The sequence below is a fragment of the Pteronotus mesoamericanus genome, unplaced genomic scaffold (genome assembly GCF_021234165.1).
Source record: "Pteronotus mesoamericanus isolate MK-2021 breed Mesoamerican mustached bat unplaced genomic scaffold, CSHL_Meso_final contig_50, whole genome shotgun sequence".
Lineage (NCBI taxonomy): Eukaryota > Metazoa > Chordata > Mammalia > Chiroptera > Mormoopidae > Pteronotus > Pteronotus mesoamericanus.
The window spans coordinates 31,902,175-31,916,899 of NW_026555186.1; the positions used below are offsets into that span (position 1 = coordinate 31,902,175).

The 14,725-nt window shown below is 37.9% G+C and overlaps 1 protein-coding gene across 1 annotated transcript in view; it reads left to right on the plus strand.

Annotated features, from left to right (window-relative positions):
- Positions 1 to 14,725, plus strand: part of MSH3 (mutS homolog 3) — a 132,534-nt gene that overhangs the window by 22,161 nt on the left and 95,648 nt on the right. The window contains exon 9 of the mRNA XM_054578546.1: positions 13,794 to 13,906. Within this exon, the coding sequence (XP_054434521.1) occupies positions 13,794 to 13,906 (113 nt within the window). The remainder of the gene's footprint in view (positions 1 to 13,793; positions 13,907 to 14,725) is intronic.

Below are 14,725 nucleotides of genomic sequence, written 5' to 3' on the forward strand. Positions count from 1 at the left end.
TTCTGTTGCCCCCAGTCCTAATAGGAAGTCTGGTAGAAGAATGCATGGTAAGTGGAGCTGCATGCCTTCCCTGCTGGCCGTGTGGGAACATGGTCACAGCACAGGGTTAATTCCTTACCTGGGGGAGCCTTTGCGGTCAGGGGGGTGCTATCGCATGACATCTTTAAGATGCTTTGTGTTTATCCAGGAAGGACTGCACCTGACTCATCAAGGCAGTGCTTTCTGAAATGTGGTCACCAATCATCAGTGGATTATGAAAGTTTTATGGGTTGCAGTGACCACTTTTAAAAAAATGGATAGAATAGTATAGAGTTGAAGATAGATGAGTGCATTGTATGTAATATGCTCAGTATTGTTTTATGGAACTTTTTCCATTTGCTATACATCGTATTCCTATCTTTAACCCAAGAAAAAGTTGCTTTGAAGAGTGACAAATTGACTTCTGGGCATTTCTGTTAACAATAAATCAAACAGTGTATACAAATAACATGTTAGTTGAATAATGTTTTCTTTTCCATTCAGCTGCACAAGGACTTACTATGCAATTACCATAGATTTTGTTGAGGTGAAAAGATCCATGAGCTTTACCCATTAAGGGCTACCAACCTATTGGAGAGCCAGCATATACACAAATCACTCCAATACAAAGCAGATCGATACAATGTGTGTTAGGAAAGTAAACTAACTACTAAGAGTACAAGAGAGAGAGATTAATTCTGTCTAGAGCAGCACTACTCAGTAGAACGGTAATGTGACCCACAATTGCGAGTCATTTATATAATTTAAAATTTTCCTGGTAGCCACATTAAAAAGGTAAAAAGAGCCCTTTCCAGGTGGCTCATTTTGGAACATTGCCTCTTACACCAAAAGGTTGCAGGTTCCATTCCTGGTCAGGGCACATACCTAGGCTATGGGTTTGATCCCTAGTCAGGCGCATACTGGAGGCAATTGATTGGTGTTTCTCTCTCATATTGACATTTTTCTCTTTCTCCCTTCCTCTTTCTCTCCCCCTCCCTTTCTCTCTATCTAAAATCAATAAACATATCCTTGGGTGAGGATTAAAAAAAGGTAAATAGAGACAAGAAATTAATTTTAATAATGCATTTTATTTAATTCAACATGTCAAAAATGTTTCAACATGTAATTTTACATTCTTTTTTATGTTCAAATTCTTTATATTCTTTTTTTACATACTGAGTCATGAGAAATGGACTCAATTTTCCCACTGTACATGGAACTTCTAAGGCAACCTCTCAAATAACATAAAATATGATTCCTGTTATTTGAAAAACTTGATTTTATTTTAGCCAATAGTTTCACACTGGATCATTTCTCCTCACTCACCTTTACTCTTGTCACTTGTTCTTCAACCATGTGTAATTCATGATCCAATAAGAAAATTATAATGAACCTAGAAACTAACCATCTTGCATATAGTAAAAGGTGAGGACATACTCTGACTGCTCAATAATTAAGGGCTGTTTCCATGGTTACCAGGGAACCACGGCCACCCCAGAAAAGGTCAGAAAGGTGGGAAATATGGAAAACCAAAGTTACGAGCAGAATTGTGTTTGTACAGCCCTGAAAAACTCTTAAGCATTTTCTGAGAACATGGTGCAAGGTTTCAGGTTCACAAAGTAAAAAACAAGGTCTTCCAGATGGTAGATTTAAAAGTTTGGGAAGAACTTTTAGCTGACTAAAAAGGACACCCATACGGAATAAGATCGTTTTGAGTCAGATGAGATCCCTCGAGTTTTCCAGCATCCAGTCTGTGGATAAATTCCCCTGAGTTCAGTAACCTCCGCCCCTGTTAGGAGACGTCCTGAAGGTCCCCGGCCCCGGTGCGGCTCACAGGCGGCCACGGCCACAAGGCTGACGCCAGTTGCTGGGCCGAAAAGATAACTAATCCTTCAAGGTCTGCAAGGTCAAAATGGGTTATAAGGACATAAATATGAAACTGCCAGTTGATAAACAAGGTACCTGAGGCCTATGAAAACTTATCTCCTGAATATTCCTTTTTCTCTGGAGTCTGTTTAAGGGGCCTTTTTTTTTTTTTAATTTTATCTGCTTCTATGGAGTTGACATCCCTTGGCTCGCCTTCTTGCTCCAATAGCTTCAAAGTCTCCATTTTCTTTTGAATTTTTAAAATTAAAATTTAAATAAATAATATGTTTTCTCTGTCAGATATCCAGATACTCCCCCCTCACCCCCAGTCACACACAGGTGGAAATATAACTGGCCACTGAGGGACTCAGTCTGTCTGACAACATCTTGTGTTCAACGTCTCTTAATTCTAACTAGCTTTAATTTCAAATGCTCAGCAGCCACGTAGGATTCGTAGCCACTCTATCAGACAATGCAGTTTGATACCACGAAGGGACGCTTCATGCAAGGGAGGGCCTAGAGGGATAGGCCTCCAGTAACACGTAACTGGAGAGGCTATGGAAAATACATTCCATAATGAGAAAAAAGTTTAAACAAAGATGGAATGAGAATTTGTAAGAAGTAGTTAATGAGGCTCTTACTATGTACCAGGCATAGTCTATGACCATTACTCATATTAGCTCATGTAATCTTCATATCAACTCTTTGAAGTAGTTACTATTATTATATAGGAACTACTATATAATTTATACATTACAAATATTTATAAGTGAGGAAACAGGCACAGATGGTCAAGTAGCATGTATTTGTGTGTGTCTCTCTATCAATTTATCATTTGTCTGTCTATTTCTCTATATCTGTGGTAGGCAGAATGGTGGCCTTCCAAAGATATCCATGTCCCAGTCCCTGGAACCTGTAAATATGTTAGGTTAAATGGCAAAGGAACTAAGGTTGCTACTCAGATGACTTTAAGATGGGGAGAGTACCCTGGTTAATCCAGGTGTGTCTAATTAACTGTAAGAGCCTTTTAGATGTGTAAGATGAGAGGAGGAAGAGGAGGTCAGAATGATGCATGACGCAGTGTTTGACCCACCAACGCTGGCTCTGAAGATGGCGGAGGAGGCCACGAGCCACGGAGCGCAGACTGCCTCTGGACACGGGCAGGGTAGGGAACCGGATTCTCCCCTAGAGCCTCTGGAAAGGAGCGCAGCCTGGCTGACACCCCGAGTTTAGCTTGGTGAGACCAGTGTTGGAATTCTGACCTACAGGACTGTAAGCTAATAAATGTGTGTTTTAAGCCACTGAGCTTGTACTGATTTGTAACAGCAATAAACAGTAATACACTATCAATATGTGTGGGTATGGGTAATGATGTAAAATCTGTTTCTTGAGGTGGATTGTGGCTTTAAAGAACTTTGTGTTAATCAGTGACTATTGACTGGAATTAGGTCAGACCACTCACTGCCTCTCTTCTGTTCCAGTTCCTTTTGCCTCATTTTTCACCCTAGCTGAAAATTGACAGGTGTTTGATACTATTTCAGTAGACATTATTTTCTTTGCAAATGGGAATATAAATACCAGTTGTGGTTTTGACCGAAATGCTGGGGATTTGGAAGTAGTTGATAAAGTGATTATTGCCCCTTTTAAGTCTGAGCAATTTCTAGTTGCTAAGCCAGGGTATCATTTATGTATGAATTACCATATAGGTAAGTGTACTTTACAGTTTTTTATGTAACTCTTAACTATCAGCCCCCACATATCACAAAGTTTACTTGTGGGTGATTAAATTAAGATAAGAGATTGCCCACCCACACAGAATAAGATCTATTTCTTCTACTTGCCAGAGAACAGTGGGAACAGCCTGGCCTGCAGGTTGATTGTCATATTCTGCCTCCTTCCCACCTACTTATTGCTACAAAGAGACACAGAGCTTAGCCTCATCATACTCTGTCGCTTTCGTGGTTCTGCAGAGAAGAGGGCTTCCTTAGATTATTTCTAAGGTGCTGTGCTTCTAGGAGAGACACTTCCATCTTGCTTTCTGGTTGCATATTTACTTCCACTTTATCTTTTCTTCTATACTAACAATATACAGATTTTACTTCAGGGACTTTGTGTGTTTTATTCACTCCTGCCATTATCTTATCTACTAAAATAAGCCTTTGTCAAAGTGCTGATGTAGTATAATGCCTTGCAAACACACAGATATGAAGAATGATTTTTTAAAAAAACTACGATTCCAAGTTAAATGTTGGCTCTGTGTAGAGAACAGTGCTGAAATTCAATAGTTCCTTGGGGCTGTGGTGATGTGAGGTGTTTATTGGGTATCTTTCTTTTAACCTCAAAAGTGGAGAACTTATATGTGGTGGTGCCTGTTCTCCAGGTGCTTAGTGAGTGCATCTTCATCTTCCAGAATTCTCTTTATGGTTTAGGGAAGCTGTATGATTTTGCTGCTTTTGTTCTTAGAGGTTCATAGTAGTGCTATTTCCAATAGCCAACTGCTGGAAACAGCCCAAGGGCCCATCAGTAAATGAGTGGAACAAAAAACTGTGGTACATTTACACTATGGTGTACTATGCAGCAGAAAGAAAGAAGGAACTTCCACCTTTGGCGACAGCATGGGTAGAACTGGAGAATATTATGCTAAGTGAAGTAAGTCAGTTGGTGAAAGACAAATATCCATGTGATCTCACTTATAGAGGAATCTAATGTACAAAATAAACTAATGAGCAAAATAGAGCCAGAGGCATGGAAACATGGAACAGACTGACAGTGGCCAGGGCAGGGAGGATAATGGTGAAAAAAAGGGGTAGGGATTAGTCATAGAACATGTATGAATGGCCCATGGACATGGACAATGGTGTGGGATTGACTATGGGAGGTGAAGTGGGCTGGGCAGAGAGCAAAGGCAAAAAAATTGGGACAGCTGTAACAGAATAACAATTTAAAAAAGACAAAAAATAAAATCACCCATGATCAGAATGTTTACACTCTTGAAGTTGGCAGATATTATACCACTTCAGCATTTTTCCCAATCCTCCTGGTATTCCAATAATTAGCCGTTGAGCCTTTTAGTATACTGTGCATTAGTTTGCCAGGACTGCTGTAACAAAGTTCCGTAGATAGGGTGGCTTAAAAACGGATACTTACTGTTTCACAGTCCCGACACCAGAAGTGCAAAGTTAAAGTGGCAGCAGAGTTGGGTCCTTCTATGGGCTGTGTGGGAATCTATTCCAGACCTTTCTCTTTGACTCATAGATAACCATCATCTTCCTCCTATGTGTGTCTCTGTGTCCAAATTTCACCTTTTTATAAAGGACACAGTCATCTTGGACTAGGGCTCACTCTAATCATCCCACTTTAATTTGATTACTTCTGTAAAGACCTTATCTCCAAATATGGTCACATTCTAATATAGTGGAGGTTAGGACTGGCACGTATGAATTTTTGAAGGACGTAATTCAATGCATTTCAACACAATTCAGTTTCTTTTTTTTTCATTCATTCCTGTGCTACTTAAACAGTGAAGGTTTATTTACTTGAATTGAGAAGGAAACACCAGTTAGCTGGCCTATTATTTTACATTTATTGTACTGTGAATTCCAGCTAGTCAATTTGTAAATTTTTTTTGAAGCAGCTCTTTCTTGGGATAATATTAGATTTAGTATTGAGAGAAAAACATTAGGAAGAGTACTTTTTTTAAGGTTATCTGACACAGGCTTGAGCTTGTTAATGAACACAAAGGCATGTGATCTGAGTGAAATGGTCTTGATTTTGTGGCTATTGCCAAGAAACTGCATTTAATCATGCATGAGAAAAATGTCTGAGATGCATTTCCACTGATCAGGGAATATTTTAATGCTGATCGGCTTCTTCAGGATTACATAAGTTTTTGGCATTCTCAGAAAAGTGGACTTTCTTTGTTTTTTACTTAAAGGCAAATGCAATGATAGGTAACAATTTTGTGGTTGTGCAATTGAAACAAATTTTTATCTTCAGGAAGCATAAATTATTTTTTAAAATTTACCTTTTGTTAGGATGATTGTATAAATTATATGGCAAATATCCAAAGCTTCATTTTTTATTAACTTTAATCAAGAATGATTTACATACAATAAAATTTATGCAGTATCTGTGGATGAGTTAATTAATTTTGACAAATATATACATCAATAAAATCCCTCCCACCCCCCAATTGAGAAGAACATTTTCGTCTTCTGAGAAAGTTGCCTGTGCCTCTTTGCAAATACTGGTCTGATTTTTCCCTAGGGGATATTTTAGACTATTTTAGAATTTTGCATACATGGAATCGTTATAGTATGTACTCTTTGGTGTCCAGCTCTTTCCAGCATAGTGCCTGTGAAGTTCACCCATGTTGTTGAGCATATCAGTAGTTCATCCCTTTTTATTGTTTGGTAGTATTGCATTATATGAGTATGCCAAAATTTGTTCATTCGCTTGCTGAACATTTGGGTTTTTTGGCTGTTTTCAGTAAAGTTGCTAAGAATATTTGTTTACTAGTCTTTTTATGGACATATGTTTTTATTTTGGGTAAATAGGAGTTGATTTCTGGGCCGTATGGGTAAGTATATATTTAACTGTGTAAGAATGGGCCAAACTGAATGTGTTAAAAGCAGTGCCTCAGTTACACGCTCCCACCAGCAGGGGAGGGGAGTTGTAGTTGTAGTTGCTCACATCTTTGCTAACTCTTTTGCCTGTTACATTTTAGCCATTATAGTGAGTGTGAAGTGGTGTCCTGTTTTGGTTTTAACTTGCTTTGCCTGGTAACCAGTGATGTTTTCATGTGCTTATTGGTTATTCCTACATCTTTTTTTTTTCCCATTAAAAATAAATTGGGCTGGTTATGTGATTATTGAGCTGTAAGAAGCCTTTCTAGATTCTGAATAAAAATCCACTATCAGATATATGTATTGTGAATATTTTCCTCCACTCTGTGGCTTGACTTTTAATACTCTTGATGACCTTGGAAGGACAAAAGGTTTTAATTTTGATGGAAGTCAAATTTATCAATTTCTTCTTTTACGGTTAGTGCTTTTTGTGTGCTAAGAAATACTGCCTACTTCAAGGTCATGAAGAGTTTCTTTTATGTTTTCTTTTAGAAGCTTTATAGTTTTAGCTTTTACATTTAACTCTGTTAAATATTTTCATTTAATTTTGGGGCAAAGTATGAGAGTAGGGGTTGAGGTTCATCTTTCTCCTTCATACATGGTATTAGCCTTTCTATATCTTTTGTTTTCTCATCTTTGAAGACTACTGTTGAAGTGACCATTGAGTAACCCTTTTTGTTTCTGCTTATGAAATGAAAATGCTTTGTGTCAATTTGAAGTCATTTCAAGCATCAGACATAGATGAGGAGGTATTCTGGGGAGGGACTGTGGGTTTGGAATCACTCATTATATTTTCCCTGCCTTCATCCTGTTACCCTGGAGTAAAAAAGGTGCTGTTAGAGATGTTCCTTTGCAGCTACTGAGAATATTCATTATTGCTGACAGGTTTATTTGTACTTGTCACACCAAGTTACTTTTATTCTAAAGCTCCCTCCCCCTTTTCTCTTTTCCTTGGGGCACATGGTTACTCTTATCTCTCATTCTACAGTAGCAGTAATAATAATAAAAATAACAGCAGCATTAGTTAACACTATATATTAGGTACTGTTCTAAGGTCTTTGTATTTATTGACTGATTTAATCTTCACAAACATCCTGTGAGGGATCTACTCTTCTTTTGATACAGATTGTAGAGATGAGGAAACTGAGGCAGAGAGAAGCTAACTCTAGGGCCATACAGCTGGTGAGTGGCAGAACTGGGATTTGACTCAAACTTCCTCTCCCTGAAGCATATGCTCTTAATGACTACGTCATACGGCCTCTCAGGAAAAACACAAGAGGAAGCAACCACTCCCTCCCCTTCCCTTCCCTCCCCTTCTCTCCCCTCTGTTTCTGGATTTCAAAAGGAGTAATGTTTTATAGCATAGTTGACATTTGGTTAATATTTCATGAAATTTTCATTCGTTTATAATGCATATTACAGTTTGTGTTTCTGTCTCTGGCAGTGAAGTTTCTGACAAAAAAAAAAATGTGTGCTTAAAACAAAGTAGCTTTATTTTTAAAGGTATTACTTTACAAACCACAGTGCCATGTGTCTAGCAGAAAGCACAGGCCCTCCTAGCATGTGGTCCTTCTTCTGGGAAAGCATCTTAGAGGAGGTGAGCCTTGGCCCACTTGTTAATTAAGAATGTGCACACAGGGCTAGGGGTATGGTATGTGCAGGTGGGTGGTAGTTAGACCCAGGACTGTGATGGGCTGAGACATTAAGAAAGGATGGAAGTTTTAAATATTGTTTAAACAATATTGTTAAATATTGTTAAAACAAGGGAATTCTCCCTTAGAGAAGGTTTCCGGGATCAAGGAAGAAGAGCTGGCAGGCCATGGCTGCAGACAGACATGAATGTCCCATTTAGGTACGAGGGCTTTGTGCTCACTTTCCCCTTTATGTTTTCTCTTTGGTATCCCAAGTTTGAGCGCTTTTAGTGTTCCCAACCTCCTTGCAGATGGAAGTATTTTTCTGTCAGATCTGTAAGACTGATCAGAACTTTTTTCATTTACTTTAAAAGGGTAACAACCATTGGAGGAAAAAAAAGTAAAACTAAAGTTTAGAAAAAACTGGAGAAAGGCTTAGAAAGACATGGATTTGCTTAGTACAGACTGTTTTTTTTTTCTTTTTAAGAGAGAGAGGAAAAGAGAAAGAGAAAAAGAGAGATTTCTTGTTCCACTCATTGATGCTTTCATTGGTTGATTCTTGTATGTGCCCTGGCCTGGGATCAAACCCGCAACCTTGGCATATTGGGATGACACTCTAACCAACTGCGCTACCTGTCCAGGACCAGACTTTTTGTATTATGATAGTACCTCCCATCTCTCTTGTCTTTTGAACAACACAACCATCATGCATGCTTGTTTACTTCCTGGGCCATAGTGCTCTGCCTGGGGCCCCATGGAGTTCACAGCGTGATGAAGGAATGCTGTCTTCCCTCTTGCTCCCCCACAGGCCTGTCCTCCAGGGTAGGTCCTGTGTGTTTCTTTACCTCAGCTCTTTTTAATTCTGCAGGGGCCTGGCCCTAAATTTGCTTTTAGTCTCTCGTCCCCAGTGGTAACTTGGCTAAGGTCCCCTTCAGCCCTGCTTGGTGGAGAGGCTTGGGAAGGGGTTCCCCTGGTCTCCAGGACCTCTGACTTGTATTTTTATTGCCTATCGGTTTGGTTTGAAGCAGATTCACTCCCTGAAATCAGACTTTGGGTTTTCCTCACCTTAGTTCACTGTTGGCCACGTGGACCTCAGTAGGTTTCCTTGTTTCTAAGTTTCTAAAGTCAGCATAGATCATAAAAAAGAGATTTCTTTTTCTTAGAAACAAGGTAACCTCTACTGTATGATTAGGTCCATTTCTTTCTTTGGATATCGAAAGCTCCCTTTTCTTTTAAAAAACCCCATACTTCCTAGTTGACTATTTTAAAGGTGAAAGTGAACATGCTGGCTCAGGTAAGCCAGAAGCTTGGAGGTAGGCTAGTACGAGGCACGGCGAGGTTTCGGGGCTCTTCTTTGCCTCTCCCCCTTGGGCCTGTCTTCCTCTCTTGTTCCACACGGTGGCAGGATGGCTCCAGTCATTTGTTCCCCAGACTCCTAACCTCCCAGGTTCAAGTGCAAGAAAGTGGATCAATGTCTCCTGGGAACTCCTGCACAAGTCCTGTAATCCATTCTTTCCTTTTCCTTCTCTTGTCTTTTTTAATGAGAAATTTTAATTTTTGAATAAGTAGTACATTCCAGTCGTTTGAAAATATAGAAGTATTTTAAAAGGACATGAGGTGAAAGTGTTTCATCCAGTGTGCCCTGTTTATCATAAGGTGCCTCTCTTCGTCTTGTTTGAGACTTTTTGTCCTGAATTCTATCTTGCCTGATAATGAAATCTTATCCCGTGCATTCTTTTTATATATTTGCATTTGCCTACTGTATCTACCTGGGCAAAATATTGCAGCCATCCTTTTAATATATTTTTAACCTTTTGGAATTTAAGTTGTGCTCCTATTTGTAGCATGGAGAGTTTTTTCCCCCTTTATAATCCAGTCTGAGATTAATTTTGTTTTAACAGGCAAGTTTAGCAAATTTACACTTTTCAGTATGGCAGATATGTTTGATATTAGCTTACCCCATATCATTTTATTTTATTTTCTATTTTTATATCTTTTAAAGAATCTTTCACTATGTGGTCTATATTCCTTGCTACTTTTATGGGATGAGTCTGATATTTTTTGTGCTATTGGTTGTCTTTTATAATTATAATTTCACAGAAAGCCCTTAGTCTTCTGAGAAAGTAGTGGTAGTTCCCTAATATAAGCAGCGATAAAATTAATTTCATACTAATTCTAAAATAGAGACATTGTAACTATGTTACATAGTCTCTTTTATTCAGTCTAGACCTCTATTGCATTCTGTCCTCAAAGGAGAGAATTGGTCATTCAGCCAGACAGCTTGGCACTCGGTCAGTATTATTATTATCATCAGTAAATGCACTGTCAGAAGAGGCCTTGTGAGTTTTCCCAGAGTAGTTTGTCAGCCTTTAACAAGTCTCTTTTTGTGTATAAAAATTATAGTTTCTAAAGTTGGCATAGATCATAAAATTGGTAAGTTACCACTTGTTTGGTCGCAATTGAATGTTAGTTCACAGTCTTTGTAGGTGGTCTGTCATTCAATGCCAGAGAGTCATCAAGTTGACATCAGAAGACATTATCAGATCTGAAGTCCCTCCCCCCCCCGACCTTATTTTTTTAGTGGGGGCTGCACACTTTTGAGAGTTTTATCACCATTTAATTTTTCAAAAACAATGTATTTGGCAATAGAGAGGCATGTCACATATAAAAAGATTTTTTTTAAATTAGAAATATTATTTTAAAACAGTTGAGCTTGGCATATTACACGTAATGACTGAGATCCACATCCTGATGTTAGTTAGCCCCTGATCCAGCACAGAACGGGGGTCGCCACCATGGCCCAGGGGGAGTAGGCAGTCTCTGTAGAAGGTGGGAGATGGAGGTGTTTCCATAATATTTTGTTGTTTCTATAATATTTTAGACCCAGGTTTAGTATATGACCGTATTTGACTTTAAAATTTTTTTTCTTTTTGGTGAAAAGATATTTCCTGCCCTTCTCTAATAGAGGAGCTGAAACATGGACGGCCATTGGAGAATACTTACGTTTCTACTTAGTGTTCTCTCCTAGGGTGGCTGCCAGCATTGGTCTTGAAGGCTAGTGTTTTCAGCCTGCAGTTGGCCTGTGAATCACCCCTGCAAAGCCCTAGCTTCCTGCTGAGTTCAGAATGAACATATCGGAAGTGTGGGATCTGTGCTCTTACTGTGTGTTGCATGTGATTCTGATGTAGGAATCCTATAGATTACAGTTTGAGGAAATCAGGATGGATGGTTCTGTGTTTAATGTAGAAATTTACTAAAATCTAGTTTGACAAAATTCTGGTTGGATAGGACTCATTATGTATACAAGTGTTTCAACCTTCCTCAATTTAAGAAATCCAGGAAAACACAGATAATGAGATTTTAACTACAACTGGTTTGTAAAAAAAAATTTCACAAGGATGTTTAATGTACAGATTGCAGAATGATAAATTTAACACTGTTGAAATACTAAAATGAAAGCCTCAAGGATAACAGACAAATCCATTTTTATTATATTTAATGGGTTTCTAAATCCTTATCTGCTTATCAAACAAAATGTTAATTAGAACAGTAATTGAGCTACCAGCTGCCTCTTGTGTTCACTCTAGAACTTGTACAAAAACACTGTAGAGCTCATGTAAGGTCATTCATTGCTTTCTGAGTTGCTAAATAATAACTTTGCAGTAGGCTTCATAAAATCCAGGTATTAAGGGAGTCTACAGGGAGATAAAAATTGATAAGAGATTTGCAATAGTTGGTCTGATGCTCTCTCCCCACTGGATTAAAGTGGAAAAATCCTTCTTCAGCACCACAGATGGGAGCAAGTCCTCCCTCTTAGGTTTCTTCCTGAATCTGCTTATGTCTGCCTAGTCCCGCGGTAGAAGAGAAAAAGCCTTCAGAGCAAGGTGTGCTGGCACAGATTTCCTGGAAAAAAATTAAAACACTAAGAAATCAATTTATAACTTTATTTGAGCGACATGGAACATCATGACAAGGATATTATATCCCAGGAAAGCAAGAATTATTCAGCATCAGAAACTATGAAGAATATATTAAGAAATTAAGTGAGAGGAACCACATCATCATTTTAGCACATATAGACATAACATTAGGTAATAGTCAATAATCCTTTATGCTAAAATTGTATTTTTTGCCCAAACTGGGAAGCTTCCCAAACCTTAGACTAATAAGTCATTCCAAAACCTGCAGCAAACGTTATATTTAGGAGTTGAAGCTTTAGAGGCATTCCTGTTAGTGTCAGTAAGAAGACAAAGCGTGCCTGTTAGCATTACCTTTGTTCAACACAGCCCTGGGCGTCTTAGCCAGCAGCGTAATGAGGTAGGAAAAAGAAATGAAGAATAGAAATTGTAAAGGAGAGACAAAAACAATTCTTTTAACAGATGATACGAAAAAAAATCAGTGTTCAGCACATTTAAAAATTGATAGGCCATGCGTGCCAATGATAACACTTTAGTAAATATAATATAAACAAAGGTTTCCTTTACAGTAGTATTAATCTGTAATATAGGAATGGGCAGAAGTAGGTTTATAGCTGTGAGTACATGAAACAGAGTTTATTCTTGTATTATTACTTATTTATTAGTTAAGATGTTATTTATTATCATTAACCTACTTTTGCCCACACCTGTATATTTAAGAGTGAGTACAACCAGTTATTTAAAACATGAAGAAAATGATAGAACATTATTGCTAGATATAAAAGACATGAATAAATAAATTCTGCTTTCTTTAATAATGGGATGTTATACATCTGTAACGTTTTCTTATTTATTAGGTAAAAATGTTTTAAAGCAACATGTGACAAAATGTTAACACCAAGTGAATATCTGACAATAAAGAAATGGTTGAAATAGCATGTAAAGGTTAGTGCTTTTACATACAGTGAAATATTTTTCAGCTATTAAAAAAATTAGTTGTTGCTAGGTTACTTTATATGGAGGGATTTCCAAAAGTTAATGCTTAGTGAGGAAAACAAGATACAGAAAAGTTTGTACAACATGACCTTATTTTTATAAGACAATGACATATGAGTATGTATGTATATCATGTACTTGCATATGAATGTGAAAAAAAAATTCATTCACAAGAAAAAAAAGTTCATGCACAAGAAAAAACACATGCATTCTATATATACTTTAACAAGATTTTAAAAAGAGTATAGAACCACTTTAAATAAAGAGTGAAAGTTGACCTAAGGGGAATTTACTCTAATTAATTGGAGGCTGTGGTATAAGCGGAGTTAACAAAATGCCCACCAGACGTAGACTTCAGCGTTACCTCAGAGAAAGAATTACTGATGGTGTGTCCTGTTGCTAGAGTATTTAAACAAATGATGCAATTAAAATGATGCTTTCCCATTTTCCTCCCTTTTGTACTTATTAAAGTAATTGACCTTAATTTCAGTGAGTTCTTAGTAAAAAAATATATAAAGTACTCACAATGTGCTAGGTGGTATAAAATACCAGTTGTAAAAGTAATAATTATATTTTGTGAAATGGAACTTTTCAACAGGGAAACTTTAGGTCTTTTTTTTTCCCCCAACTTGGGAGAGAATAAGGAATAACTATTTTTTTCGGTCAGGCTGAGGCCTAAGTACAGACAGTTGAAGATTATGGAGAATTATCTTTGAAACTTTCTTTTTTTTCCCTTTCAGGGTGCGGGATGACAGAATCCGAGTAGAAAGGATGGATAACACATACTTTGAATACAGCCATGCTTTCCAGGTGGTCACAGAGTTTTACGCACAGGATGTAGTTGACATCAAAGGTAAATGTTACATACATGTTAGCATATGTCCTCCAATTTAACTGAGTTAAGGTTTGGATAAAGGTGCAAGCTTAACTTTCATTTTAATGAAAACTTAAGTAGTTACCCATATATAACTGGAAGAAGTAGAGGGAAGAGTTTATTGTTCCTGTACTCATCAAAAACACCACTGTGGTTCTTCCTTTGTAGTTATGATCGCCTAGTAATTTGGTGTTTTTGACATATTCTTTGGAGTGTAAGGAGATACTTATTGCTGCACTTTCCTTCTTGTTTCTCCTAAAAGATGACCCTTTGTTTTCCTTGCAATTTTATGGGATCTTTGGATACATGTTCACAAAGGGTGGCATTTCCAAAGGTTGATTACCAGAATTTAAATACCAGAACATTTATGACAGAACATTTATGAATATGTTAGGTAACCGTTATTTGTCTGATTCACATTTCTTCAGCCAGGTATCAGTGCTTGCTTTGGTCTGTACCCCTCATTCCTGCCAGTCCTGCTAATAATGTTCAGGTCCATTGTTGTCCCTTAGCACGTGCTACGGAGCTTTCACTGTTAGACCACAGATAGAGCAGCTCCCTCCTGGGCATCAATGTCTTGTTAGCATTTCTCTTCCCATCCCTTTTAATCTCATGGTGACTTGGCCAAATTGAATCAAGGTCTGAGTGTGTAACCCACTTATGACGCCAGTCTGCGGTATCACTGAGGGGTCATTGTCTTGTGCTCAATGAAAGATAGGACTAAGTCACAAGACCACCATAAGCCACTCTTGGCATCAGATCACTTAGGATATCGACAGACAACCTGGCTTGGTGGCA